This window comes from Colletotrichum higginsianum, chromosome 5 (genome assembly GCF_001672515.1).
Source record: "Colletotrichum higginsianum IMI 349063 chromosome 5, whole genome shotgun sequence".
Lineage (NCBI taxonomy): Eukaryota > Fungi > Ascomycota > Sordariomycetes > Glomerellales > Glomerellaceae > Colletotrichum > Colletotrichum higginsianum.
The window spans coordinates 1,149,718-1,177,712 of record NC_030958.1 but is presented as its reverse complement, the minus strand read 5'-3'; the positions used below and the strand labels follow the sequence as shown (position 1 = coordinate 1,177,712).

The window sequence follows — 27,995 nt, the reverse complement described above, 5'->3', positions numbered from 1 at the left end:
TCCAGGGATCCATCGGCACGGTTATTACAGACGCCCTCGACACCGGACGTCATTGTTGGAGATCCCCGATTGACTTTCCGGCGTAGCTGTTTTGTTTTCGTTGGCTGGGCCAGCAGAACAAGCAACCGACAGGCAAATCTCGATAGGAAACGCGCGTTTGCAGTGGCTAATCAGGCAAGGAACTCGGGAGATCGACGATAGTCACCAAGCATTTCACAAGCAAGTGGCATTCGTTTCGAAAAGGTACGCGTTGTGTGTAGAGAAAAGCACATCCACGCTGGTTGGATCAACCCACCAAATTTCAAATATCCAACATCCTTCATTACCTTTATCCGTGCATCACAATAACATCCGTCGGCGCACCTACGTTGCCTCATTCAGACTGGCCATCCTAACATCACAGCCGCCACGTCAACCACGAGTTCAGTTCTCGGAACGGAGGGGGGCTATGTGTGCACCGACCCGAGGCCTCTTCGATAATAGGGTTTCCACAAGTTCCAGGAACCATTTCAGAACCCGAGCAAATGTGCCATGATAACGCTGTAAAGGAAACAATGTACCAGACAAGGCCCCCTTGGCGTCCATCGTCTCAATGCATCGCCCGTTTCAGGAGGGGAGGTGCCAAACAGGAAACAGTCTGTCGGTTCAAATGAGGCATCCCGATGACAAAGATCGAGAGAGATCCAAGAGATCCAGAGGTCGGGTGGGCTTTGCGAGCCGAGTCTTTTTTGATGAATTCGATCAGATGATGGCTCTAGTAGAGTAACTCGCTGGTTGCTGTTATAAATACCAGATACTCGTCACGTATCCAACTTAATTCGAGAGGTTTCGTGCGTTCCGAACAAGTAGGCTCATCGTCGAAGCCTCCAAGGTTTTCTTATATAGTGTTACGCGTCTCTACGCGTATTGCATTTACATCGCCATCATTATCAACATTCGGTTCTCCCTTCAAAGCATAACCCCCCCGTTCCATCCCCCCCATTCCATTCTCCCCTTCCCCCCCCCTATCATCATCCATAATCAAGGCCGCAAGTCAAGACTATCTAACTGTCTGATTATCTGATCCTGCCAAACAGCGATAATAGTATTGGAAACCCCCCCCCCCCCCCCCCCCCCTTCCTCAGCCACAAGAAGGCCATGCCGACGCAACAACCCGAAATGCTCGCCTACGTGTTTGGCGACCAGACGCACGACCTCACAGACGACCTGCTGGGTCTGCTGCAGTCACGAGACGACCCCCTCGTCGTCAACTTCCTCGAGAGGAGCTGCGCGGTCCTCAAGTCCGAGACGGCCCGTCTGCCCCCCGACCACCAGGCGCGGTGTCCGCGCTTCTCTTCGATAGCAGACCTCCTCGCGCCGTACTCCGAGAGGGCCCTCAACCCCTGCCTCGTCCAGGCGCTGACCTGCATCACGCAACTCGGCCTGTTCATCCGTCAACATAGCAGCCGGTGCGAGGCGTATCCGTCGCCGGAAAGGACGTGCCTGGCCGGTGTCTGTACCGGGGCCATTGCTGCCGCGGCCGTCGGCTTCGCCCACAGCGCGCCCAGTCTGCTGTCGCCGGCTCTCCATGCAGTGACGGTGGCGGTTCGCGTAGGGGCTCTGGCATGGGATGTTGCGGACAGGATTTCCCACCACCACGGGGATGATGAGTCTGCTCCTCCTACAGAGACCGACGCCGCCGCCTTCGAGTCGTGGTCTCGCGTAGTGGCGGGATGCTCCTTGTCGACCTTGAACGACACGCTCCTCCGGTACGCCTCGGACAATGGTCTTTCCGCCATCAAAACGCCTTATATATCAGCCGTTCTTGTAAGTCACAACATTGCGAAATATGGATGCGAGTAGGGAGTAGTTCATAGGAGCATCTTTTGACGGCTTACTCTTTTTCTCTTAGGGACCCACGCAAGCAACGGTCTCCGGGCCACCCGAAGTGCTCTCCGATTTCTTCACCTCCGCCGCCTGTAAGGAGATGGCCCCGTCGTCGGCTTCGCTGCGCATCACAGCCCCGTATCACTCGGCCGTCCTGTTCCATGAGGAGGATATCGAGCAGATCCTCGAGGGCGTCCCCAAGAGCGGGCGTCGGCCTGATGTCGATGGCATCCCCATCATCTCCATCAGCGCTGAGGGTCAGCAACAACAACAAGAAGAGCAAGGGCTGTACAAGGCTGTGAGCAGCCAGAACCTGCACGACGCACTTGGACAGGCCGTACGCGAGTGCCTGATACGAGCAGTGGCTCTGGATAAACTGCCAGCCCGCATCGCCGAGCACGCAAAGGCGGTCGTCGCGCCGGCCGGGACGCAACACCCCGCCAGAGTCTCCCTGCGGTTCTTTGGTGTGCAGAACAGGGAGAGCCTCGTGGCCCAGATGCGTCTCCTGCTTCCCTCTGACGCCTACCGCGTAACACAAGCAATGACCGGCCAGACTCTGGAAGACTGCCCAGCATCGCCATCGCCATCGGTATCGGCGTCCATCCCTAACAGCAGTCGGAACGTCCCGGAAGCAGCCGCCGGCGAGGGGTCCAATGCCAAACAGCCTCTCGCCATCCTGTCGGCGTCGGGACGATTCCCCGGCAACGCGGACACGATGGACCAGTTCTGGGACATCCTGTACAACGGCATCGACACGCACGAGATGGTCCCGCCCTCGCGGTGGGACGCGTCGACGCACGTGGGCGACACGTCGATCAAGAACGTCTCGGGCACGGGGTACGGCTGCTGGCTTCACCAGGCCGGCCAGTTCGACACGACCTTCTTCAACATCTCGCCGCGCGAGGCGTCCCGCATCGACCCGGCGCAGCGGCTGGCGCTCATGACGGCGGCCGAGGCCCTCGAGAAGGCCGGCATCGTGCCGGACCGGACCCCGTCGACGATGCGGCACCGCGTCGGCGTGTGGTACGGGTCCTGCAGCATGGACTGGCTCGAGACGAACTCGGCCCAGGACATCGACGCCTACTTCATCCCGGGGGGCGCGCGCGCCTTCATCGCGGGGCGCGTCAACTACTTCTTCAAGTTCACCGGCCCCAGCTTCACCGTCGACACGGCCTGCAGCTCCAGCCTCGCCGCGCTGCACCTGGCGTGCAACGCCCTCTGGAGGGGCGAGGTCGATACCGCCGTCGTCGGCGGCACCAACATGACGACCAACCCGGACATCACCGCCGGCCTCGACCGGGGCCACTTCCTCTCCCGCACGGGGAACTGCAAGACCTTTGACGACGCCGCCGACGGGTACTGCCGCGGCGAGGCGGCCGTCACGCTGGTGCTGAAGCGGCTCGGCGACGCCCGCCGGGACAACGATCCCATCGAGGCGTGCCTCCTCAGCGTGGCCACGAACCACAACGCCGAGGCCGAGTCCATCACGAGGCCCAACACGGCGGCGCAGAGGGAGCTCTTCCGGGGCCTGCTGGCCGACGCCGTCGTCCGGCCCAACGACATCAGCTACGTCGAGATGCACGGCACCGGCACCCAGGCCGGCGACGCCGGCGAGACCTCGTCCATCGTCAACACCCTCTCGCCGCTGACGGCCCGCGGCTCGTGCCTGAGACCGGCCTCGAGCCCGCTCTACCTCGGGGCGGCCAAGGCCAACGTGGGCCACAGCGAGGCCGCCTCGGGCGTCACGAGCATCGCCAAGGTGCTGATGATGATGAAGCACTCCATCATCCCGCCGCACATCGGCGTCAAGACCGAGTTCAACCGCCGCCTGCCCAACCTGGCCCAGCGCAACGCCCGTATCGCCATGGTCCCCACCGCCTGGCCGAGGCCGCCGCACGGGGGAAGCCGCCGGGTGCTGCTGAACAACTTTTCCGCGGCCGGCGGCAACACGTCCATCGTCATGGAAGACGCGCCACCGCTGCCCACCTGTGTTACCGGTGGTGGTGGGACGGGGATCGACCCGAGGCGCCGTCACGTCGTCACCATCTCGGCCAAGACGCCCGAGTCCCTCGTCTTGAACGTCGCCAACCTCGCCCACTGGCTCGAGGACGAGGCCGAGGCAGAGGTGTCGTCACAGCAGCAGCAGCAGCAGCAGCAGCAGCAGCAAGACGCCACCAACCAGAACCTCCTCGCCCAGCTCTCCTACACGACCACGGCCCGCCGCACCCACCACCGCTACAGGGTCGCCGTCGTGGCCGGCAGCCCGTCCAAGCTGGCCTCGTCCCTCCGGAAGCAGCTCGAGACGCTCAACGGCGGCGACAAGATCCTCCCCGCGCCGTCCAGGGCGCCCGGCGTCGTCTTCACCTTCACGGGCCAGGGGTCGCAGTACGCCGGCATGGGCGAGGCGCTGTACGCGCGCTCCGCCTCCTTCCGGACCGACCTGCGGCGCTGCGACCACCTCTGCGTCCGCATGGGCTACCCGTCCATCGCGGCCCTGTTCGACACGGCGGCCTCGACCCGGGACGCCTTCGACCGCGCGTCCTTGACGTGTCTGCAGCTGGCGCACGTCTCGTTCCAGATGGCCTTGTGTAAGCTGTGGGAGTCGTTCGGCATCACCCCCACGGCGGTCGTGGGCCACAGTCTCGGCGAATACGCGGCGCTCTACGCTGCCGGGGTCCTCTCGCAGTCCGACGTGCTCTATCTCGTTGGCAGACGCTCCCAGATCATGGAGGAGCAGCTCCCCGAAGGCACGCACGCCATGCTCGCCGTCAAAGCCGGGGAGGCGAGCATCGTGCAACACCTCGACGTCGGCGTCGGCGTCGGCGAGGTTCTCGAGGTCGCATGTCGGAACGGCCCGGCCAACACTGTCCTCGGCGGCGCCATCTCTGATATCCAAGAGGCGCAGTCCGCTCTCGAGGCCAAGGGCATCCGCTGCCGCGTCCTTGAGACGGCGCATGCCTTTCACACCGCCCAGGTTGAGCCGGTGCTCGCGTACTTCCGCAAAGCGACACGGAGCGTCGTCATGCGGCGGCCCAGGATCCCCGTCCTCTCCCCCGTCCTCGGCAAGGTCCTCCGGGAGTCGGCGGACTTTGGAGACGACTACTTCGTCAAGCACTGCCGGCAGCCCGTCAACCTCGTGCAGGCCGTATCTGCCGCCGCCGTCGAAGGCGTCGTGGGCAATCGCACCTTCGCCATCGAGATCGGGCCGGCTCCCCTCGTTGCCCCGATGGTGCGGGACATCATCGGGAACAGGACGACGATGCAGACCTGCGCCTCGGTCAACAAGACCATGGACCCCTGGCAGCTCCTCGCAGAGGCCCTCTCGCGGCTGTACCTGGCCGGCGTCTCCGTCGACTGGAACAAGTACCACCAGGACTTCCCCGAGTGCCACCGCGTCCTCCCGATCCCCGTCTACGGCTGGACCCTCAAGGAATACTGGATGCAGTACACCAACGACTGGTCTCTACGCAAGGGCGACCCGGCCTGTGTGGCGCCGCGGGAGGTGCCCTTGGCCTTCTCGTCCATCTACAAGGTCGTCAAGAACACCCTGCAGGCCAGCGCAGGCGGCGAGGCCGTCGTCGACATCGATCTGCAAGACGATGACGATGTACGCGCCATGGCCCGGGGACACAAGGTGTATGGTGTATCCCTCGTCACTCCGGTAAGATAACCCCGATGGTGATGATGATGATCATTATCATCATCGTCATCGTCATCATCATTCCATGAAGAGTGTGGACAGCGAAGCTAACAGATATAACCCATTGTTGTAGTCCATGTACGCAGATGTCGCTCAGATGATCGGCAAGTACGTGCTGAGAGACACCAACACCGGCCCCGGGGGTGAGGCCGTCGTTCCGGAGGTCGCCGAGATGCGCATCCAAAGCGCCCTCGTGGCCAACGACGTCAACGCCAAGCAGGTCCTGCGCACTACAGCCAAGTTCAACGAGGCCAAGACGAGTCTCTCCTGCTCGTTCTCCAGTGTTGATGTAAGTGGTTTCTTGCCCTTTTCATATATGTACAGCCAAGGCACCTGTGACATACACACATGTTGTTCCATTACAAGAAAAAGACACTCCAAACTAACTAACTATCCTGTAAAGAGCAACGGCAAGATTGTGGAACAACATGCCAACTGCGTCATCCGCTTCGTCGACGTCGATGCCGTCCGCGCCCGCTCCCGGGAGGCCGCCGATCACGCCGCGGCCTGCATGAAGGACATGCAGTCGTGCTTCGGCGTCGACGACAACATCTTCCGCCTCAGCCGGTCCATGCTGTACAAGATGGTCGGCAAGATCGCCGACTTCGACCCGCGCTACCGCGGCCTGTCCTCCTTCACCATCAACAACGGCACGCTCGAGGCCCTGGGCGTCGCCTCCTTCCAGGGCATGCCCGAGTCGGGCAAGTGGTTCGCCAACCCGGGCTTCCTCGACGCCGTCTCCCAGCTCGCCGGCTTCGCCATGAACGCCAACGAGTCCATCGACATCGAGAGGGAGGTCTACGTCAACCACGGCTGGGAGTCCATGACCCTGTTCGCGCCCCGGCTCGACGTCGACGCCACCTACCGTCTCTACGTCAGGATGATCCCGGCCGAGAACGACCTGTGGCGCGGCGACGTCTTCGTCTTCGACGACGAGGAGGAGGGGGGCGCCTTGGCCGGCGTCCTGCGCGGCTGCGCGCTCCAGCGCGTGTCCAAGAGGGTCATGGAGTTCATCATCAACTCGGCGAGCAAGAAGTCTTCCTCTTCTTCTTCCTCCAGAGGCATCGCCGCCGCCCACGAACGGTCTCAGTCCCAGTCGCGCTGGGACACGGGCTTCCCCCGGCGGAGCGCCTCCGAGTCCAGAACCCCAGCCCCCGTCCCGGTCAAAGACCCCGCCACCACACAGGACGCGTGGCCTAGAGCCCTCAAGATCGTGGCCGAGGAGAGCGGCATGAAGGAGGACGAGCTTGCCGACGGCGTCGCCCTCGGCGATATCGGCGTCGACTCGCTCCTCTCGCTCGTCATCACGGGCAGGCTTCACGACGAGCTTGACATCGACCTGCCGGGCCGCTCCCTCTTCGAGGAGTGCCTGACCATTGGTGACATCCGAACGTGCCTGTTCGGGGGCGCCGGCGCGCCGCTCGTGGAGGATGCCGCCGAGCCAATCGCCTTCACGTCCACGGCCTCCGTCACGGCTTCGTCGACGGCTTGCTCTGACGACACGGACAGCGCGACGACAATCTCCTCGGGCAGCAGGACACACACGTACGGCAATATGGAGGACAGTCACTACCACTCGGGGCTCGAGATTGGCGATGGCGTCGGCCACCACGAGAAGAAGACGCTGCAGCAGTCTCCGCCACCAACGGCCATTTCGCCCGGCAAGGCGCCGCCCGCCTGGTCCATGTATGTACAAGGAGCGCGAGGGCGATCCAAGGAAAACCTCTTCTTCTTCCCCGACGGGTGCGGGACGGCCACATCATATCTGTGCCTGCCCAGCATCTCACCAGATTTGGCCCTCATTGCTTTCAATTCTCCCTTTGCAAAGTAAGTAAAACATCCTTCACCGCCCCGGGCAAAAGCAGCGATACCAATCTTCTCTCTCTCTCTCTCTCTCTCTCTCTCTCTCTCTCCTTGCCTTGTGCTGACCATCTCCACCCAAAAAAAGGAATCCGGAACGCATGTACGAATACTCTCTCCAGGACGTCCTACAATCCTACCTGGACGGTATCCGCAGCCGCCAGCCCCACGGCCCTTACCGCCTAGGTGGCTGGTCCGCCGGGGGCATCCTCGCCTACGCCGCCGCCCAGAAGCTCATCGCCGCCGGCGAGGACGTCATTTCCCTGACCATCATCGACTCGCCGGCGCCCGTCAGGGGCCTCGAGATTCTCCCCGAGAGCTTCTACGACCACTGCCTCCGCACGGGCATCTTCCGCAGCGAGATGCGCCGCGACACCGTCGCCCGGACGGATGGCGGCGGGGGCGGCGGGGGCGGCCCGGGCGGGGCCGTGTCCGGGTCCGGTCAGAAGTGGGCCGATCCCCCCGAGTGGCTCGTGGCGCACTTCCGCGCCGCCACGGCGCTGCTAAGCGACTACTACGCGCAACCCTTACCCGCCGAGGCGGCCCGGAGGATGCGCGTGACCATCGTCTGGGCCGGGCAGACGGCCTTCGACGGCGTGCGCTACGCGAGCCTGTCGGAGGCGCTGCGGGCGGACGCGGAGGCGGGAGAGCGCGAGGGCGTGAGGTTTTTGACCGAGTCCCGGACGGACTTCGGCCCGGGAGACTGGGCGAAGCTGTTGCCGGGCGCGGCCATCTCGACGCACGCCGTTGAGGGCGAGCATCACTTCAGCATCATGCGCGGCAAGGGCGCCGAGAAGGTGGTGGAGTTTGTTAGAGGCGGCCTGTGATGTGTAGTTTTTCTAGATCTATTGTTATCATAATTCTTCTTAGAACAACAGTTTTGCACCAGCGTTATTGTTTTTATATACCTGGTTTTTTCTTTTACTTTACTCTCATTACTTTTGCATTATCTTCATGAGGCAACGACCAGAAGCTCTCTGCACTGGAATGATCATGTCTAGTCTAGGCCATACTCGAACAAGGGCTTTTTTCACGAGTCTGGAGCAAGAGATTGATCCAATGATGGATTCCTTCGCATTCCTACCCTATGACTCCAAGGTCCATGTAGCTATCACGCCGGTGCGCGGGCCGTGGGTTGCTGATCTTGGACCAGGGCAACTAGACGGATTGAAGTTACTCCAACAAACGCCGCTGGCAACAATGTTCCACAGACATAGCCCATAATTCCTTGTGCAAGCCCAGAGACCGTATGAGCTCAAGGCGGAAGTTGCCGTAGCACCCTGCATGCGGACTGTCTATCAAGATTATTATGCCAGGCACATGAAGTGCCTGGCTCTCTCTTTTTCTTTTTTTAACCGTTCTCAACCCCCAATAGGTTAATCTTTGATCACAACATTCCAGCGCAACGCAATATGAGAACGTCACAACAGAAAGAAACGACCCTTTTTCTGCCTACTGAATGTAAGTTGCATGTAACCCCTGCTCGCTCGTACGGGTTCACATATGCCCGCAACTGCAGGCAGAAGAGGAATGACGAATGTCTTGGCGATCGATTCCTTCGCCGCTTGGCTTCCCCGACGCGTTCAAATGGCTGGCCCAGCACTCGACGGGGCTCGGCAGGATGATGCTCCCGACCTGGACTCCACATCGGGGGATCTCTGAGGTGAGAGGAGCTGGTAGATTACAAATGAGGGCTCTCTTGGATGCTTGGCTTTGGATGCAGCTACCCTTGCACGGCATGCTAAAACCAGCTGATGCCCCAGCGAGTCGCACCTGTACATGGACCGCGACCGTGAGGCGAAGTGAAGGATTGCGACGCATGTAAGCGTGAGAGACTGTTTCGATTAATCAGCCGGCCGTTGTAGTTGAGCCGCGTTGCCAGCGTTGTGGTTGCGTCGTGCAGATGGCCGATCAGCATGAATAAATGTCGCTGGACACCGGCGCAATGAAATGAACATCCAGAGCCCATAAAAGAATACGCCGGTGAGCTCAGCCCGCCAGTCGTCACTCAATACTAAATACCCATTTTACTCTCTAAATCACAAGGGGTTTGATCCAGACCTTTTCAAGAGTCAACTTCCAAGCTCATCACCACACTGCACCATGTCTGGGCTCCAATACTTTTCCTACGAAGGATATGGCGTCAACCTCCTCAAAGACATGCACTACAGCCAAGCTGTACGTGTCGGCGACACCATTGAGATCTCTGGCCAGGGTACGTCTGACGCATCTTTGTCGTCAACCACGGACGGTGTCGGGCCATGAAAACTTCCAGGAGGAAACGCTGAGACAGTCGAGTGCATTGACTAACAAACACCTTCCAGGGGGCTGGGATCCCAAGACGGGAGAGGTTGCCAGCGACCTCCTGCAGGAAATCGACCAGGCCTTCGAGAACGTCGACCTGACCTTGAGAGACGCCGGCGGCGAGGGTTGGTCCCAGGTCTTCCGCATCCGCCTGTACGCGCTGGACGAGGCGTGGACGCCCGAGGGCATGGGGCGGATGGTCGAGAACATCAAGAAGTGGGCGCCTGGCCACGCGCCGATCCTGACTGGCATCGGGGCTTCGAAGCTCGGGCAGCCCGGTATGCGTGTGGAAGTGGAAGTGTCGGCGTACGATCCCGAAGGGGCCAGAAAGGCATCCAACAAGTGAGGTGGCTCGGATCTGATGTGTGTTTAAGTAGTCTGGAGGATGTACTGAACCCCGGATATCATGAATTCGGGAGCAATTCTCTCTTGTTATTGGAGAGACCAGTGACCGCTTGTTGTAACATCATTTGTCTACCCGTGAATTGTTCCTTTCGCACAATCTGCATTCAACTCGAAATTATGTTAATCGTCAAACACACTACCGAGCACGCACTTCACACCAGTTGATGACCTTCTTAAGTAAGGCAATCTTGGTTTATAGTAAAAAAACAACTCATCTTTTGGGTGTATGATTCCACGAATCTATTATGCCTCAAATCAAGGGACTTCTACTTGCGTCACTCCTCACATTAAACCAAGAATGTGTGGTTCTCAACTAGTTCAGATATTTTCTTCCAGCAGTGGGTATATGCTGCCTTTCCTCCCAAAAGTTACTTCTTTCCCATCCCAAAACAGCCGACTTTGTACAAGAGTTCAGACTTCTCCATAGCTCATCAGCTCCCCATAGGTTCATCTCCTCCGTTGCCAGTACCAGAAGCCGATACCGGCGACGGCGACGGCGGTCGAGGTGAGGATGCGGACCGTCTTCTTGATGGCCGGGGACACGACCATCTCCGCAGCCACATGGAAGTCGGCCATGGCGTTGATGCGCGGGTACGGCTCGTCGGGCACGTCCCGCTGCAGGAACCCGCAGATCTCCTCCCAGCCGAATCCCTTTTCCAGGTTCAGAACCAGCAGGCGTTCCGGGGGCACGAGGCTCTTGACGCTCTCCATGCTGGGGGGGTTTTTCGCAATGGTTAGCTGACGACTATTCTCTTCCCAGGGGCGAGTCGACACCAAAAGAAAACGCAAGGCACATGGGCTGAGATGGGGGGGGGGTGACGGGGGTTAGAACTTACTACTCGACGTAGCTCTTGGCAAGGGCATCGTTGAAGCCAGGGTCACTGGGCTCCAGTCCGCCGGACCATCGATGGGTCATGGCCCTGAAGAGCGCCGTGAGCTCCGCAATGAAGCTGTCGAAGTGCCTCGCGATCGACAGAGGCGGCTTCGCCAGCTTCTGGTGGTACGCGCCGAGAGACCCGGCAATGGACTTTGCCCAGGACTGCGGAGTCCGCTCGGTCAGGATGAATCTCACATCCGGGTCGTCCAAGTACTCCGTGATGACGTTCGGACACAGGTAACACGGACTCTCGACGATGCACTAAATTCCATGGACGTTAACGACTTGAAAGGCCGCTTCGCTGGCACTTTTTTTTCTTTCTTTTTTTCTTTTCTTTTTTTCTTTTGCGCGAAGAATGGGCGCCGAGGACACTTACGTCGTATCCGGCAAAGAGCTTGTCGAACTCGGCGCGGCCGAACGGCTTGTCGGTGTCGTTGGCGACGATGGCCTCTTGGAGCGCCCTCATCTGCTGGAAGCCGTACGGCAGCAGCTCCGAGATGTGGAAGGGGGTGTACCCCAGCGTCTTCAAGGCCTGCCACAGCCCAAGGGTTCCGGTTCTAGAAGAAAGAAAGGAAACAGGACAAGATGAATTGCGTGATCTCAAAACTGAATGTTGCGATTCTGTGTGGTTTCAATCCTTACCGGCTGGGACCGAGCCCGATGACTTTCATGGAGCGAGCCTCCGCGGGAGCGGGAAGCTTATCGACGGCTCGGGACATTTTTTGTGTGTGTTTCTTTTGCTTTTGTTTCGTTTGTTTGATAGGAAGAATCTGTTGTGCCGGCAGCGTTACAGTTTCGATCGGGTTGCGGTAAACCTGTCAAACGATTCAGAAGGGCGGTGCCGTTGACCCTTTTACTCCGAGTCTCCCACCGGAGAGGGGAGGGAGGGGATGGATGGAGGCCATCAAACGATGACAATTGCCGGCCAAACCAACTAATTACCCCAACGGGGTCCCTGTTATTTCGTTATCAACGACCCTCCCCGTTGCGGGCTCCCCCCCATGACTCGCGATGCTTGTCGACTCATGCGTGGTGGGTTCACAAATGTACGGGGTAGCAATTAGGTTTGGCAACGTATCATTGCTCCGCTGATAGTCTTCTTCTCGAGCTCCTTTGGAAGATAGCCATTTAGCATCAAACCAGACTCATCCATGCAGCCCGGACGCCGGTCTCGGGTCTGCCTCTTATCCTCCCCACGCGGTTCACTTTGAGTGAGTGAGTGTTGAGTTGAGCAGGTGGGCGAGAGACAGAGAGTATTGACTGACACATGAAAAGAAAACGGCCAGCAAATCAGAAAGCTTCAAGGCTCGGGGGGGGAGAGATACATCGATAAGTCAATAATATCTGCTAAGTGCAAAAAAGCAGAAGCGTCGTGTTTCTCATGCAGGGCGAAGGTGTGTGTGTGTGTGTGTGTGTGTGTGTGTGTGTGTGTGTGTGTGGTTTTCGGCTGAATAAACGCTCGAGGCTGTTGAGTTCATCCAATCGAACTGTAGATCGTTTGTCTTAAAAAAAAGTTCGTCCGCAAACAGAACTCAGAACTCACCGCTCAAATCTCGTCAACCACGGACATGCACCTCTCAACAACACCACCACCACCACCAGACGGATCGGCCTCGGCCGCGGCCGTGGCCGTGGCCAAGCTTAGCCGGAAACCTCTCAAGTTCCTCCTGCACTGCTTCTCGGCGACTGGCCACGTGCTGCCGATGCAGGCAGTGGCCAGGGAGCTGGTCGAGCGCGGCCACGAAGTCGTCTGGACGACGATAGCGCCCCAGGAGGCCCGCGTCGTCGCGTCGGGCGCCAGGTTCGTCCCCGCGGAGGAGGTGATCAAGGTCGACGCCAACCTCGAGGGCGCGGAGCCCAAGGACATGGTCGAGACGGCCGAGGTCATGTTCGGCGGCCGGGTCACGGCGCAGGTCGCCGACATCCGCCGCGTGCTCGAGACCTTCACGCCCGACTTGGTGCTCAACGACGCCCTGCCGCAGGGCGTCGCCGCGCTGTACGAGCTGGGCGAGATTCCCCGGTACGCCACGCTCGGCGTCGTCCCCTTATACCTTCCGGACATCGGCCCGGAGCCCGTCGAGCACGCCGCCCAGTCCGCGCTCGGTCTGCTCATCAGCCGACCGCAGCTGGTGCTGCCCACGATCAACCCGGAACGACAGCGGCTGGGGCTGCCGGCGCTCAAAGTCACGGACGCGTACGCGTACAGCCCGTTCCTGCACATCCAGGCATCGTGTCCCTCCCTGGAGTTCCAGGAGGGCCCCGAGCCCATTCTTCCGCAGGCGCAGTACGTCGGCCCGCTGGTCACGCGGCTCGCGGGGGCCAGTCTCGGCGTGCCGGCGTGGTGGGACGACGTGGCCAACGCGACCTCGGTCATTGGCATCACGCAGGGCACCTTCGCCATGAACCCGACGTCGCTCATCATCCCCGCCATCCAGGCGCTCCAGGACGACAAGAGCCACCTGCTGGTCGTGCCGTCGAAGCTCGCGGGCGAGATCCGGGACAAGATCGAGGTCGGCGACAACGTGCGCATCGCGGAATGGGTCCCGTACGACATGCTGCTGCCGCGGTGCCGCCTCCTCGTCACCAACGGCGGCTACGGCAGCGTCACGCAGGCGCTCTCTCACGGCGTCCCGCTCGTCTGCGCCGGCACGTCGGAAGACAAGAAGGACACCGCCGCACGGGTGACGTGGGTAGGGGCGGGCATCGACCTCAAGACCGACACCCCGTCGGTCGGCCAGGTCCGCGACGCGGTTCACCGCGTGCTGAACGAAGCCACGTTCAGAGACAGCGCGGCCAGGATCGGAAAGGAGCTCAACGCCCAAGGCGGCGCCAAGAGGGCTTGCGACTTGTTGGAGAAGGCGGCGATAGAGCAGCTTGCTGCGAAGGAAGAGACCAATGCTTGAAGCGACGGGGTGTGGGAGCCAGCGGAGAAGGATTAAGGATATTGACAACGTGGGATTTTTGCAGAAGTCGAGAATATAAACTTTAGAAGCCGAACTTTAATAAGTCTTTCTTCCTCAATAGAATAAATGTTTCGTTTCTGGACATGCATGGTACTCTAACATACTCCAACATGCAATGTAAAACCCCGATCTGTGGGCGTGGGGGGCAATGCCAGCACACACATCATTTTATGAGCTTTCAGAGTTGCAGCAGCCCGAAGTCTAAATTCTCAAAGTCGACCGCATCCACGTGGAATACACATGTCAAAGAAAATCACATGATAAATGCTTCATGAGACGGTTCGAGTTGAGCTTGTAATAGAGTTCATTCGCTATTTACTTCGTCTTTCTTTGGTATATAAGGGGGGGGGACAGTAACCAGTGTTTATATGACCGACATTCCATTGCCACAAGAGAATGCTTGAAAAAAAAGAAAATCTAAAGAAAAAGAAGAACGAAAAACCAAATATTTTTATATAATTCTCCCGTCATGGCTTGCGATCCTGGATCGCGTCCTTCTCGCAGTCAAAGGACTGCGGGCTGAGGTATGTCACCACCCTCAGCTGGCCCTTGTGAAGCGCACATCCGACGTAGTAGTGGCTGCCGCAACGCGACTCGAGGGTCTTGCTCCCACTGAGAAATCCGAGTGTTAGTATATATATCTATACATATATGTCTGTTTGCCTAGCTTTCAAGAGCGAGAGAACGACGACGACGACGACGACTTACAAAATGTCTTTCAAGGCCTGCTCGTAGTTGTCCATCATCGAGTCCGAACGACGGGTGGCGAAGAACGTGCGCAGCCGGCCGAGCACGTCGACGTCGTTTTTGCTAAAGTAGTTGGGCGAGATGTACACCTTGGGCGAGATGGCCCTGCCGCACCCGAGCGTGTAGTAGAAGCCCGGGCTGGCCCGGCCGGGGGCCTCCTCCGGCAGGACGTCGGGCGCGTCGGCGAGGAAGATGCGCCAAAAGTCCTTGAGGTCCTCGATGGCCTCGCCCGACATGTCGAGCCGGCCGCCGAGGGTGATGCAGTCCATCATGTAGTCGAACGTCGTGTGCTTGGCCCGGATGTAGACCTTGATGCGCGCGTCCCGCGGCGCGAGGCAGTCGATGGCGAGGATGCCCGTCTCGAAGTCGTACTTCTTGGTCCCCTCCCGCAGAAAGTCGAAGAGGGGCTCCGCCTGGAGGGACTGGAACTGTTCGGCGGGGAGGCTGCGGATGGACTGCTCCACCAGCTCGAGGTTGGTGATGCCGAGCTCCTCCGCCTTGAGCCCGGGGTAGATGTAGATCTTCATGACGGGGCCGCTCTTCTCGATGTCGAGGGCCACCACCGTGCCCGCCTTGGGCGTCGTCTCCTCGACGAAGCGGTCCACCGTCTTGGTGCGGGTGCCGTGCGGCAGGATCTGCTGCGTGAAGTGGTTGTACCACTCGAGGTCGAGCCCGGGCACCATCTTCTGCTGCTGGAGCTTGAAGATCCAGTCGTTGGTGGCGTGTCTGTTGAGGGGGTCGAGGTCCGTGCCGGCATGGAGGCCGATGGGCTCGAACGAGTACCGGATCACGGCGCGGTTGTCGTGTCCCCATTCCCAGCTGAAGTCGATCGGCGTCGAGTCCGGCGTCCCGGGGCTCCGCCACCTCCTCACGTTGCCGTGGCAGTCTGGGGAGGGTCCGAGTTCGGGGGCGACGAAGAGGGAGTAGAAGTTGAGTTCGCGGTACTGTTCTGACGCGCTGTACCCGGCGTATTTGAGGAGCTTGGAGAACATCCTCCCCGTCTTGTCCCACCAGAACTGGGAGTCATTGTCCCGGAACCGTAGGACCGAGTTCAAAAAGTCCCAGGGCTCATGTGACATGATCATCTCACCCATCGTGGCGGTTCTATCGAGGCTTTTGCTCCACGTGCGAGTTGCTGACTTGATGCCGAGATTTTGGGGCGAAAGGTATTGTTGAAAATTTTGAAAAGGGGAGAGAAGGTGTAAAGGTGGCAGAAGCTGGCTTGGGCCTCTGGAAACAAAACTGAAGGAGAACCGACATTATATCACATGCTCCTCCGAGCCCCCCTCTTCCAAAGACCCCTCCAGAGACCTGTTCGTCGGCTTTCATCGTCTTTGCCATTGTATCTGGATCCAAGTCACACTCCTTGCTAGGTGAGCCATTGGCTTAATCTGATGTGGAGACTCGCTGCCCGCCGGCAACTCGTGGGATGACAAGGTTGATAATATCTTGATCAGTCCTGCCAGGTTTCGTGATATCTTCCCCCTCCTTCCCCCCAGTTCAGGTTCAGGTTCAGGGGACCCTAGATGGCATACGAATGCGAAGCCGTTTGTCCAAGGTATTCGATTACTGGCCGATGTGTGCCCCTCCCTCCACGAGCGAGTCAAGCCACGATAGAGGCACATCTTAGTCAGTCACAGCCCTCCACGTCTCCGGTATGGGGATCGGGCCATGAGATCCCAATGGACGGTTCTCATAAAGTGGCGACCACTACTTGGGGCGCTCCTAATTCGGTGTGAGGGCCGAAGGGGGGCGAGGATGGGTTCGAAACAAAGTGGTTGCCGGTAACGGCACATGCGTCGGACAGAGAATCCTCGCTGAATACTCTCAGCCAGAATCTGTCAACTATTCCAGTTGCATTAGGGGGGGGCCCTAGTTGTTTGATTGGTCCACACGTCCTTCCTCGTATGAGCAGCGTCAGATAGGTATCGTATCCACGGGAGGAGATAGTCTCATGGACTTCGAAACCTCTCCCTTGACTCAGACTCCGCTACTATCTTGCCTAGTGTGCTCATTCGTGTTATCATCTTGGTATAATATATACGAGTTAGTACGCTAGCTTAGCTCGGCAAGTTCATCTATAGGAACTATCCTGCAAACAACACAGTCGTAATTCTGTTCTGTCATTCTACCCCTAGTCGGGACTGCTCCGAACTCCATCCCCCACATATAGAGAGAGGCCCCGATGTATGACGGACGATTATTGATATCGCCACGATAACCGGGTCCGGTAGTCGCTGAAAGTTTATTAGATTAAACTAGGAGGCCCGGCGAGTCAGGCCGCCCCTCCACGATTACCCCAGAAGCCAAGCTGGCACACGCCCGGCGCGCGGGCTTGCCAAGAAGAGGAAGCTCGACGAACGCCGGGCCCGTTCCGTCTCCAGCCAGCCAGTCAGTTGGGCGCGCCGGAAGTGACTTTTGTCGGTGGGCCTATTGGCTGATAAACAGTTAAGCTTTTTTTGTTTTTGGAGACCGAGAGAGATAAGTCAACTGACTCCCGACGATCTGGTTTCTTGATAGGGGACCTCGGCCGTCTGACTCGTGAGAACGAGAACGCGCGTGGAGCGCGAACCCCCCCCCCGACAACGGCGGCGACATGTGTCGTATTAGTGAAGATGAACCCTTCCCCCTCCTCCCCCTCCTCCCCCCGTCATGTGGGATGACTCTGTGCCGATTTCTGTATTCTGACTGATCGGTTTTTCTTTCCCCTTTACCCCTGCATTGCTCTCGAAGTAGTTGAACGGACGCGTGATTTCCAACTTTCACTGTCCCCCCCCCCCCCCCTTTCCCCCTCCAAATCGTTCAATCCCGTTCAACAACTTCTCAGACCAGCCGCGTGAAGCAGTAAGGGGGGGTTGCTGCAACCCACCTGACTAGCCAAAGTCGCCATGGCCGTTCTGGGATTCATCCTACTTGCGGTATGGTATATTTCAATATGCGACGGGTTGTTGATGATGGCGAAACCAAGGGCTGATTTTAAGATGTTGCCTTTCGTAGGCAGTCCTCGGGGTCGCGGCCAAGTGCCTGTACAACGTTTTCCTGCATCCTCTGCGCCACTATCCTGGTCCGAAGCTCGCCGGGGTCACTCGTGCATATTACCTCTTCTTCGACGTTCGAGGCGTGAGCCATTGGAAGGTCAAGGAGTGGCATGAGAAGTACGGCGAGGTCGTCCGCATCGCGCCGGGCGAGCTGTCTTACACGTCCGGCCAGGCTTGGCAGGCCATTTACGGTGAGCCCTCTTCCTCCCCCCCCCCCCCCCCCCCCCTCCTCATCATCCATTTCGGTTGCTAACTCAAGACGGTAACAGGCTTCCCAAACAAGGACGGGACGGGGAACTTTGAGAAGGACGCCCAGTGGTGGAACAAGAACGTCAACGGCGTCGAGAACATCCTCACCGCCGACCATGCCGGACACAAGCGCATGCGCCGGCTGCAGAACCCGGCCTTCTCGGACAAGGCCCTCAAGGCGCAGGAGTCCGTCATCACCGGCTACGTCAAGCTGCTCATCCACAAGCTCCACGGGGAGGCGTCCGGGGCCGCCGACGCGGACGGCGCCGTCGTCGACATGAACTCGTGGTACAACTTCACCACGTTCGACATCATCGGGGACCTCGCCTTCGGCGAGCCCTTCTACTGCCTCCGGGACGCCAGCTGGCACTGGTGGCTGCACGCCGTCTTCGACATCTTCCAGGCCGGCACCTACCTGCGGGCCGCCCGGCGCTTCCCCTCGCCCCTGTCCGAGATGCTGCTGCTTCTCATCCCGCGCCGCCTGATCAAGACCAGGGTCGCGCAGTTCAAGTTCGGCGTCGATCGCGTGGACCGCAGACTGGAACAAGAGACGGACCGGCCTGATTTCAGTGAGCCCTCTTCTGCCTGCTGTCTGATTGCATTTAAACCAGAGAAGAAAAAAAAGCTAAACTGTTCCAGTGTCATACATCCTCCAAGGAAGCGACGAAAAGGCCATGACGGTCGACGAGATGTACGCCGCGGCCCAGGTCCTCATCGTCGCGGGCAGCGAGACGACGGCGACGGGCTTGACCGCCGCGACCTACCTCCTCTGCGAGAACCCGCACACGCTGGCGAGGCTCACGGCCGAGATCCGCGACGCGTTCCAGGACGAGGACGGCATCACCATCCAGAGCACCGCCGGGCTGAGTTACCTGAACGCCGTCATCGAGGAGGCCCTGCGGCTCGGGCCCCCCGGGCCCGGGACCTTCCCCCGCGTGGTCCCCGACGGCGGCAGGACGGTGTGCGGGAGCTTCGTCCCGGCCGGGTACTCCGTGGGCGTCCACCACCTGTCCATCAACCGCTCGCCGGCCCACTTCCGCGAGCACGACGGGTTCCACCCGGAGAGGTGGCTCGACGACCCCAGGTTCGAGTCGGACAAGAAGGCCGCCGCCCAGCCCTTCTCGTTCGGACCGAGGAACTGCATTGGAAAGAAGTGAGTCGAGGGAAGAATGATTTTTACTTTCAAAAACAGGCTCCTCGAACGAAATCAATGACTGACCTTATGGCTCTTAGTTTGGCGTATGCCGAGATCCGCACCATCCTCGCCCGTGTCGTGTGGAACTTCGACATGAAGCTGCACCCGGACAGCGCGGGCTGGCTTGGCAGGCAGAAGATGTTCACCACGTGGCACAAGACGGAGATGAAGGTCTACCTTTCGGCGAGGAAACGGTGACGATTTTGCGAGTGACGACGATGGGATGGAAGGTTGGGAACTTGTGGGATTCCAGGCAGTTACAGAGATGTCTTTTCCCCTCGATTACCCTCCCCCCCCCTCCCTCGGCTTTCCAATCGTAGTCGATACCTGGCAAACACGTTGAACAAGTGTATTTTCTTCTTCTGCCGTAAATAGCGTTCCCTCATAGACATCATTCAGTTCGCGGGAGACCATTCAAAGACCGATCATTGGAGCTTGCTTTACTTTACTTTACCTCTTCTCACTCGAAGCAACTCGCTTGTATTATTTGAATATGAAAATCGTCAACTACACCGAACTTTTTTACTCTTTTTTTAAAAAGAACTCTTTCTAGGAAAACCCCAAGACCTATGGGGGTTCAGAAATGACGCGGGCTTGATGCCGAGTCGCCCGGGCTTCCTACTTCCGCCTGCGGCCACGCGAGCCACTCGCTCCAGTACGACCCGAGATGGGCCGCCAAGGACCAGACGAGAGTCCTCCCGGCGTCGCCAAAGGTCCAGGCCTCCCGGGCGCGGTGCAGCAGCACGCCCCAGTAGGCGAGTACGACCAGTGCCTCGGGCCGCCGCTGGTCGAGCAGGCCGACATACGCCGTCGGCGCCCGGATGGACCACTCGATCACCGTGCTGCGCCGGCGGCCGGCCGTCAGGGCCGTGTTCCGCTGGACGTCGAACATGAGCTGCAGGTGCTCGACGGCCTCGGCCAGCGCGGCCCTCGACGCCTCGTTCCGGCCGCCGTCGCCGTCACGGTCGAAGAGCTCCGACAGCCCCCTGCACTCGTCGCCCGTCTCGAACCGGTCGTGGCCGATGATGATGCTGTCCACAAAGGGGCTGCCGGGCCCCATGTGCTCGTCCAGGTGGGCCTTGAGCTTGTGCCACGAGCCGCCGACGATGGTCCGGACCCCGCGGTGGAGACCCATGCAATGGACCAGCTTGTCCAGGGTCTCAGAGAAGCCGGCGGGGCCGGCGGCGGCGGAGGAGGAGGAGGAGGAGGAGAAGGCGTCGAAGAGCACGTGCTGGCTGAGCCAGGTGGAGTAGAGGAACACGGCCAGGAAGTTGTCGTTGGACACCTCGGCGTTGGTGGCGTTGAACTGCGCGAGGCCCCGGGTCTGCAGCCGCGTGGCCTCGCCCCGGTAGAAGGCCTGGTCCTCGCCGGGGAGGGTGCTCTTGTGGGCCGCCGCTATGGCCAGGAGCTCGTCCATGAGGTAGGGCGTGCGGATCGCCTGCTTCAGGGACATCTTCTGGTACCTCTCCCGCGTCGGGTCGTCGCCGAAGCCCTGGGTGGCGCCCAGGCCGTGCTCGAAGTGGTAGAGCAGCTCCATGTGTCGAAAGTCGTACGGCTCTGTCGGCGGATAGGCACTACGGTAGCTCGCCGGTTCCGCGGGCGTCAGCCCTCCTCCCGCCGTGTTCGGCGAGGACCCCCCTATCGATGTGGCGGGGCTGGGACACTGGTAGAGAAAGGCAGAGGTTGACGACGGCATCGATGATTCGGTGTCGAGAAACGAACACCGTCTCTGGCCCGTCGCGCAGTTGACGCACGCCGGCCGGCTCTCGTCGCATTTGACGTGGCGCTGCTTGCACTCTTTGCAGCCGAACCGCGACTTGCGATGTGGTGTTCGTTGACGCATGCTGAAGACGAAGACGGCCAGTGAGTTGAGTCAACAACACCCGGTGCTTTTACCGTGTGTATGCATGCATAGGATGAGGGTCGTGCAAACATGATTCAGCTACACCGGGGGGGGGGGAGGGCGGAAGACTTCTTTAATGCTCCCTGGATTTCTGACGACAACAACCCCCCACTTGAGCCAAGGAAGCGTTTCCTGACGCACTGTGCAGCTTCACGGCGAATGTATGTATCTAATAGACATGCATCTTGTCATGGCGAGGAGGGTTCGTGGAAGAGAGGGACACTGAAGAGTCTCAGTGTTCTATCAGACATCTCTGCAGTGTTTTCATGTCCCTTTAATACTTTTGTGATCTCGACTGGAAACTCTACCCTCTTCGTTGCAGCCATCCAGCCCGTCGATGTGAATACGTCGTATTCCCGTATTTGGCAGTTGAGTTCCGCGTACATCTTCTTGGCGGCCATGGCCTCAAACTCCAGCGTGGTTCTTCCACGCTCTCGAAAGAGCCCCGGAGAAATGGGTTGTCTAGACCTAGTCACCGGCAGACTATGAGAAGAAGAAGACGATAACGAGCTCCCATGGCTGATTTTGTCATCAGAGCACCGGGAGGGTTTTTCACATAGATATCAGCCGCCGCCGCTGCCTTCACAGCCTAGGAGGGACTATCGAGGCCCTTCACAGTCCGGACAGATCAAGTTCCTACTGCGTGAGCGGATACAGACATTCTCGCCTAGGGCGTGGGTCGGGAACCGGGCGTACCTGAGACGAAATGATTGGATGATTTCTCCACCGTTCCGCGGACAGCTGTCCAGAGCCCAATCAGAGCTGGATTAATACGGGCGGGGGGCCTCAAGCTTGCTTGCCATGGGAAGGACCAGCAGAGCAAAGCAGGGATCGGTCGGTAGTGTTCCAGATCTTCACATAAACAAGCACATGGCCTCCTTCTTGTTGTGTGCGTGCTTGAGAGATTAAACACACAGAGAGAAGCTGTTTCCAACCAACGTTGATAAGTTCTGCCAGACCATCAAAAACAACACATGCACGCAGTCTTTAAATGAAACTACTCACTCACGCAATTTCCTCCATCAGCAACAAAACAAAAGGGCCAAAAATTGTGGACGATCTGGGAATCGAACCCAGGACCTACCGCATGCTAAGCGGTCATTATACCACTAAACCAATCGCCCAACCAGGAGTGATCTAGCCCGGACTTGAACCGGAGACCTTCAGTGTGGCAGACGAGAGTGGTGAGACACTCGAGCTGTTAGACTGACGTGATAACCAACTACACCACCAGACCATTTGTTGCGGTGGGACGCCGAAAAAGCAGCTCTTGTTTGGTCTGCGTGTGTGGAATTAATTTTGCAGCTGAGATGCGCCACCGGGCCCCGCTGCCGGTCCGGCCTGCAGACGGCGGGGGCACCTCCGCGAGGGGGGCCGGACAGTCCCCTGATTCCACAAGCGACAGAACCAACTGTAAGCTGGTCACCATATAATGGAAGACTGAGTGTCTCCATGTTGTCAAGCTAGCCCAGACATGTGACATGTTTTGAATCAAATACTCATTTGTTTCTAATTCTGTCAGAGCATCGAGTCCAGCCTGACTCTGGCTCCAAGGGGATCTGGACGGCCGCTCACAGCTGGCAGACGACCGAACAAAAGCACATGATTACCTAAGGCAAACGGGTGGGTCCTTCGGACCTCGCGGCCCCCTCGCGCGCGTCTTCGTCGGCCTTCGGACCATCGCGCAACTTTAGGTTCCATGAACCACCGAAGTCCCTCTCCCCTCCCCCCTTCCCCATTCCCTCTCACCCCCTAAACCTCAATCTCTACCTCAATTGTAACCACATCACTCACTCCCACCCTTTCCTCCAACTCATGTCCGCCGGTCCAGCAAACGAAACCACGTCCCTCCTCCTCCCGCCCCGAGACCCCCGTCCCGACGACGGCACCACCACCACCACCGCCGCCCACGAAGAGACGATGAGCAGCCAGGCCTTCTGGAGAGTCGGCGCCGTCTTCGGCGCCGCCGCCGTCGGCATCGGCGCCTTCGGGGCCCACGGCCTCAAGGGCCGCATCTCCGACCCCGCAAAGATCGCCAGCTGGTCCACCGCCGCCCAGTACCAGGTAAGCGTCGTCCGCCACCACACAGCATGTTTAAATGAGATTTCCCTCCCTCGTAGGGGCATCCCCATCATCTTATTCTAGACGATGTGTGCCATATAAGAGAGAGAGAGAGAGAGAGAGAGAGAGAGAGAACAGAGACAGACACAAAAAGGACCTCGTGCTCCCAACTGACCATCCCCCCCCTCTCCCAGCTCATCCACTCCGTCGTCCTCCTGCTCGCCCGCTCCAACCCCGTCGCCTCCGGCCTCTTCACCGCCGGCATGACCATGTTCAGCGGCAGCATCTACGCCCTCGTCCTCAACCCGGACCTCAAGTTCCTCGGCCCCGTCACCCCCGTCGGCGGCCTCGCCCTCATCGCCGGCTGGCTCGCCCTGGCCTTCACCAAGGGACGCGTCGGCTTCCGCGTCTAAGAGACTCAAATGGCAGACACTCCTTGTCTTTGTCTGTTCTGCCTGCTTTTGCCGCTCGTGGCCAGAAAACCCCCATTCGTCTTCCTCTCAGAGGCAGTTTGAGGACCTCGGGGGGTTGCCCATTATCGGCAAACCAGCATCGGGGACATGACCATCCTGCATGCTGGCCCTCCTTGTATTCATACTTGTATCTTGTATTTTTAGATATCTGCGGTCACGGCCATTGCCTTTTCACGCTTGAATGGATTCTCCTCTTCTCAACGCCCACTTTTTCATCACTGGACGTGCTTGACATCGGGCAGAGAGTTAAACGCCTGCGGAGAAAGTGGTGAGAAAGTCTCTTTTCTATTCTTTCCCTCCATCTCGACTGTCTTCTTGTATATACTACCACAGCTTCGCCACGCCGAAAGCGATCTCTTCTTACTCTGTACAGGCTTCATTCTATTGTTTGCCAAACTCGTATGGCCAAGATGGGTCCAGACACAGTGAGCAATGGCACACATCAGACCACTTCCCAATGCCCTCTTCATCTACCTGAGCTTCCACCATGTTCATCCGTCTTTATAGAATACACCCCCAAGGCAAAACAGCATCAGCCGCCGCCTTCATCTCGTCGGGTCCATTCTTCTTGGTGTAGCTGTCCACTGCAGGTGTTCCCTTGGGACAGAATCGCTCGTGGTGAGGTCCGCGGCACTTTCTGCAGCACCGAGCCTGGACGCACCCGATGATGCCCTTGGTGTGCGGGAGGTTGCACACCTCGCACATGTAGCCCCACTGGCCGTGCGAGACGACCCGCGTCTTGTGGGAAAGGATAAAGGACGCGAACGGGTTGTCGAGCGAGTCGCCGCCCGCCTGCTTCGTCTTGATGTTGTTGCTGTTGAACAGCGTGACAGCGCCGCCGCGGGCTCGCGTCGTGGCGACGGCCATGCGCTCGCGGTCTTCCAAAAAGCCGATGCCGCCCTCGGTGCGGACCGAGTCGAAGATGACGAGGTCCGCCTCGGCGCTCATGGCGTTGTCAATGGTTCGCAGCATCACCTTGCTCTTGATGATGCCGTTGCCTCTCATCTCCATGATGTCGTCCTTGTACGCACCGTGCTGGGCGCTGTAGGGCGTTACGATCATGATGTCAGCAAGCGCACCCTCGGATCGCAGGTTCGGAAGCTTGTACTGGAACGCCATGTACACCAGCCACCAGACAAGGTTACGGTTTCCGTGGTTGATGGAGCTGAGGTTATGCCTGCGCGACGCCGAGTAGCGCACGTCGATGGCCATGGCGTTGGAGTCGATCTGGCGTTTGGGAAACATCCACCGCATGAAGTTGAGGTAGATCTGCGCCGACTGGTTTTCCGGCAGCGGGTAGACGATGCGCATCTCGCCGGGATAGATGTGCTTCTTGGCCCAGTTGGCAATGTCGCCGCGGTTGCGGCGGTTGTTCGACAGGTGGCCGAGGACCTGGCTGTTGGACTCGGCCCGGCGCAGCAACGAGACGGTCCTCTGGACGCCAAAGACGCAGCGCCAGTCGAGGCCTCCAGTCCGGGTACGGCTGGCCCGGAAGTCGCCGTGGTGAGTGTCCTCGCTGACACTCATGGTCAGGGGCTTGAACTGGCGGGTGTCGCCCATGGTGAGAACGCAGGCGTCGGGAAAGACGGAGAGGGGGATCCACCACTGGGCTTCGGGGATACGACCAGCTTCGTCCACGACGAGAAGGGAGGGCTTCCATGGCTTCCAGTACAGATCGAGCCTGGCGAGAGTGGTCGAAGCGTTGCGGCCGAACTGCCCAGCTGCAAAGGGGGTTCCGACGAGGATGTCGAAGTCGTCCACGGCCAAGCTGATGAGCCGGGAAAAGGTGCCGTTCCACTCGGCCGTTCCAGGCTGCGACGTGCAGAAGCCCGTGAAAAACTCTTGGTTGGCACTCGCGATGGCGATGGCTCTCTCCGTGACAGAATCCGGAAGGATCCGGATGGTGCGCTCGTGAAGACCCTGGTTCATGCGGGACAGGAAGATGTTGATGTGTGAGGCCACGGTATGGCCAGCCGAAGCACCCGCCGCCTTACCCTTGGAAGCTGCAAGACTCTTTGCGGCAGCATGGAGGGCCTGAGAGATGGCCTTTCTCATCTTGGCCCACGTCGGAAGACGACCGACCCGTACCTTGCTCCCGTCCGGCTTCTTGACCTTCTGCTCCTTGAGCGACTTGACGGCGTCGTCGCAGAGTTCGTTGCTGTGGATGGTCCACATGACCTTGTCTCCTCCCTCTGCAACGGCAGCGGCAATGCGGGCGGCGAACGTCGTCTTGCCGGATCCGGGGCCACCGGTATACATCGCCATGCCCGCGGGAACGGCGCGCAGTTTGCGAAACAGATGCTTCTGGGGCTTCTCATCGTCTCGGAAGGCAAGCCTGCCGATGGCGGGGAAGCGCTCGTGAAAGTTGACGGTGCGGATGGCGGAGTTTTTGGGGATCGAGGCTGGATCGAACTTTTGGGCGTAGGCCCAGCGAGTGGCCAGATCCGTGTCGGGTGCGGCGGACGCCGTGAGGCAAACGGAGCCCATCTCCATCTGCGTGGTTGCCGGATCAGGCCTGCAGTGGACTCGAACCTCGAATCCCATCTTGGCTCCGTTGATGTAGGATGCGATGTCGCCCGTCTCTGCCAGGCCGTGGGGGACGGGAATGTCGACCTTGACCGGAGGAGCCTCGAAAGGCGACGGCCAGGACTTCTCCGCGGGGACCCAAGCGATGAAGTAGACGTTGAAAGGGGACGCCTCGGCGGGCGGAGTGGCGCGAACTGCCTTCCATCTGATGGTTTCGGCCTCATCCGTATACAAGTCGACTTGCAAGTAGGGATCGAGGTGGCGAAGCCGGCGGATCAGCTCGTTCTTCATGGACTGAGCGTCCCGCATCTGGGAAGCTCGATAGACGATCTGCGTAACTTCGTCCGAAAGAAGCCCCTGAGGACTCTTTAGTCCGACCACCTCGAGGGCTTCGGCGATGAGGGCACACTTCAGGTGCTTCATCCGATCCTGCTGGCTGTTGGGATCGAGGCCTCCGTTTTCCACGGTGGCCTGCATCTCGCCCTCGGCCTCGAGGCACTTGTCTGCGAGGTAATCCACAACGGCTCCGAGACTGGAGCGGTCGACGGCAGGGGTACCCGACGGAGGCAGGCGATGGGTCATCCTGACGGTGCCGTTGAAGCTGAGGGTGCACGGGGATTCAATATCAGGCAGCAGACTTTTCGCCTCTTTTGCCATGGATGCCGCCACCAGGTACCGTTGGCATGATCCATCAGGCTCGATCCCATATTTCTTCTTATTGTCGTCATCTGATACCTAAGCAGACGAGAGATCGGGAAGGACGAAGCACGGATGAACAGACTGCGAGAGGAGGCTCGTCTTCTTGGCATCCAGGTCGTACTCTTCGCGTGACGAGGCCTGAAGACGGATCATGCGTGTTCTTTCGTCGTGGAAGGCCATGGTCTCAGGAATGGGGTTGTCGGGCGGGAAGGGCAGCTTGGAGTTGATTGTGAACCAGTCCAGCTCCTTGTAGACGGCGGGATGGTTCTTGAAGACGCAGTCGAGGCCTGCGTCAATGACTCTGCTCTCGTCCGTCGAGTATGTACGAGTGATCAGATTAACGAAGTTTTCGATAGTAGTGGCTTCGTTGAAGAAGATTTTGAGAGCCGCTTCGCCCGTTCCGATGAAGAGCTGCGTCCAGGCGCTCGCTCTCTGGAAGAGGTCGGTATTGATTGGCTTCTTGGACTTGGCGAGGACGATATGCTCGAGACGAACGGACATGGAGAGCATTCGGTAGCTTTCTTGGACATGATGAATGACGGGGATTCCGCTTAGGGCGTTGATTGGGATGACGACGCGGGCAATGATGTAGGTAATGGAGCTGTTGCCACGCTTCTCGATGCCCTTGAGGTCGATTCGGACCTCGGGAGAGATGAGGGGCCCGTCGATGTAGGTGAAGGTCGTCGCAAAGTCGGCGTGCGGGGCCAAGTTTGCCGCGATATCGTCTCTGTAGCCGCCTTTCGTCCCGTTGACGGTCAGGACGCAAGGGATTTCCCGTCTCTCGTACGTGTTTCTGTCTTGCGACACGGCTTTCGACGCGCCTCTCGACGTGTTCATCGATGCAAGGCTGCCCGCCAGAACTCGGGCGTAAGGATCAGACTCCATGGCTGTTCTTGGCGGTCAGGATGCTGCGCTGAGTCTGGAAGGTGGGCGAGATGATGAATGATGGGGGTTGACGATACCACGAAAGAGACAAATGGTAGAAAAGGGGGAAACTGGGGATGATCGGGATGATGAGGAGGAGGATAAGGAGCCAATGGCTGGATGAATCGCGGAAATTGGAAGATGCCGCTTGCAGTCTTGATGCCCGAGTTGAATGATGGGGGAGGAAGAAGAAGAAGAGGAGGAA

General features: G+C 59.2%; 11 protein-coding genes across 11 annotated transcripts; 6 read left to right on the top strand and 5 right to left on the bottom strand.

Moving 5' to 3' along the window:
- Positions 1-1,137: 1,137 nt before the first annotated feature.
- Positions 1,138-8,253, top strand: CH63R_07287 (Polyketide synthase; the record flags this gene model as incomplete). Its single annotated transcript, XM_018302262.1, has 5 exons — positions 1,138-1,806; positions 1,892-5,527; positions 5,640-5,855; positions 5,970-7,393; positions 7,515-8,253. The coding sequence occupies 5 exons, from the start codon at positions 1,138-1,140 to the stop codon at positions 8,251-8,253; spliced, it is 6,684 nt and encodes a 2,227-aa protein (XP_018157040.1).
- A 1,276-nt stretch (positions 8,254-9,529) lies between these two features.
- CH63R_07286 (Endoribonuclease L-PSP) lies at positions 9,530-10,076 on the top strand (the record flags this gene model as incomplete). Its single annotated transcript, XM_018302261.1, has 2 exons — positions 9,530-9,641; positions 9,751-10,076. 2 exons carry the CDS (start codon positions 9,530-9,532, stop codon positions 10,074-10,076), a joined length of 438 nt encoding a protein of 145 aa, XP_018157039.1.
- Positions 10,077-10,582: 506 nt separating this feature from the next.
- On the bottom strand, positions 10,583-11,731 carry CH63R_07285 (Nad dependent epimerase; the record flags this gene model as incomplete). Its single annotated transcript, XM_018302260.1, has 4 exons — positions 10,583-10,847; positions 10,972-11,273; positions 11,389-11,569; positions 11,655-11,731. The coding sequence occupies 4 exons, from the start codon at positions 11,729-11,731 to the stop codon at positions 10,583-10,585; spliced, it is 825 nt and encodes a 274-aa protein (XP_018157038.1).
- An 849-nt stretch (positions 11,732-12,580) lies between these two features.
- CH63R_07284 (MGT family Glycosyltransferase) lies at positions 12,581-13,915 on the top strand (the record flags this gene model as incomplete). Its single annotated transcript, XM_018302259.1, has 1 exon — positions 12,581-13,915. The coding sequence occupies one exon, from the start codon at positions 12,581-12,583 to the stop codon at positions 13,913-13,915; it is 1,335 nt and encodes a 444-aa protein (XP_018157037.1).
- Positions 13,916-14,442: 527 nt separating this feature from the next.
- On the bottom strand, positions 14,443-15,816 carry CH63R_07283 (Aromatic prenyltransferase; the record flags this gene model as incomplete). Its single annotated transcript, XM_018302258.1, has 2 exons — positions 14,443-14,587; positions 14,684-15,816. The coding sequence occupies 2 exons, from the start codon at positions 15,814-15,816 to the stop codon at positions 14,443-14,445; spliced, it is 1,278 nt and encodes a 425-aa protein (XP_018157036.1).
- Positions 15,817-17,610: 1,794 nt separating this feature from the next.
- Positions 17,611-19,402, top strand: CH63R_07282 (Cytochrome P450; the record flags this gene model as incomplete). The annotated part of the gene is made up of 5 exons (XM_018302257.1): positions 17,611-17,640; positions 17,720-17,951; positions 18,030-18,578; positions 18,649-19,162; positions 19,243-19,402. 5 exons carry the CDS (start codon positions 17,611-17,613, stop codon positions 19,400-19,402), a joined length of 1,485 nt encoding a protein of 494 aa, XP_018157035.1.
- Positions 19,403-19,781: 379 nt separating this feature from the next.
- Positions 19,782-21,047, bottom strand: CH63R_07281 (Upc2 protein; the record flags this gene model as incomplete). Its single annotated transcript, XM_018302256.1, has 1 exon — positions 19,782-21,047. One exon carries the CDS (start codon positions 21,045-21,047, stop codon positions 19,782-19,784), a length of 1,266 nt encoding a protein of 421 aa, XP_018157034.1.
- A 1,875-nt stretch (positions 21,048-22,922) lies between these two features.
- Positions 22,923-23,581, top strand: CH63R_07280 (Membrane protein; the record flags this gene model as incomplete). The annotated part of the gene is made up of 2 exons (XM_018302255.1): positions 22,923-23,171; positions 23,363-23,581. 2 exons carry the CDS (start codon positions 22,923-22,925, stop codon positions 23,579-23,581), a joined length of 468 nt encoding a protein of 155 aa, XP_018157033.1.
- A 9-nt stretch (positions 23,582-23,590) lies between these two features.
- On the top strand, positions 23,591-23,913 carry CH63R_07279 (uncharacterized protein; the record flags this gene model as incomplete). Its single annotated transcript, XM_018302254.1, has 2 exons — positions 23,591-23,677; positions 23,719-23,913. The coding sequence occupies 2 exons, from the start codon at positions 23,591-23,593 to the stop codon at positions 23,911-23,913; spliced, it is 282 nt and encodes a 93-aa protein (XP_018157032.1).
- A 229-nt stretch (positions 23,914-24,142) lies between these two features.
- Positions 24,143-26,749, bottom strand: CH63R_07278 (Ppar-alpha interacting complex protein 285; the record flags this gene model as incomplete). Its single annotated transcript, XM_018302253.1, has 1 exon — positions 24,143-26,749. The coding sequence occupies one exon, from the start codon at positions 26,747-26,749 to the stop codon at positions 24,143-24,145; it is 2,607 nt and encodes an 868-aa protein (XP_018157031.1).
- Positions 26,750-26,902: 153 nt separating this feature from the next.
- On the bottom strand, positions 26,903-27,751 carry CH63R_07277 (DNA helicase; the record flags this gene model as incomplete). The annotated part of the gene is made up of 1 exon (XM_018302252.1): positions 26,903-27,751. The coding sequence occupies one exon, from the start codon at positions 27,749-27,751 to the stop codon at positions 26,903-26,905; it is 849 nt and encodes a 282-aa protein (XP_018157030.1).
- Positions 27,752-27,995: the final 244 nt, after the last annotated feature.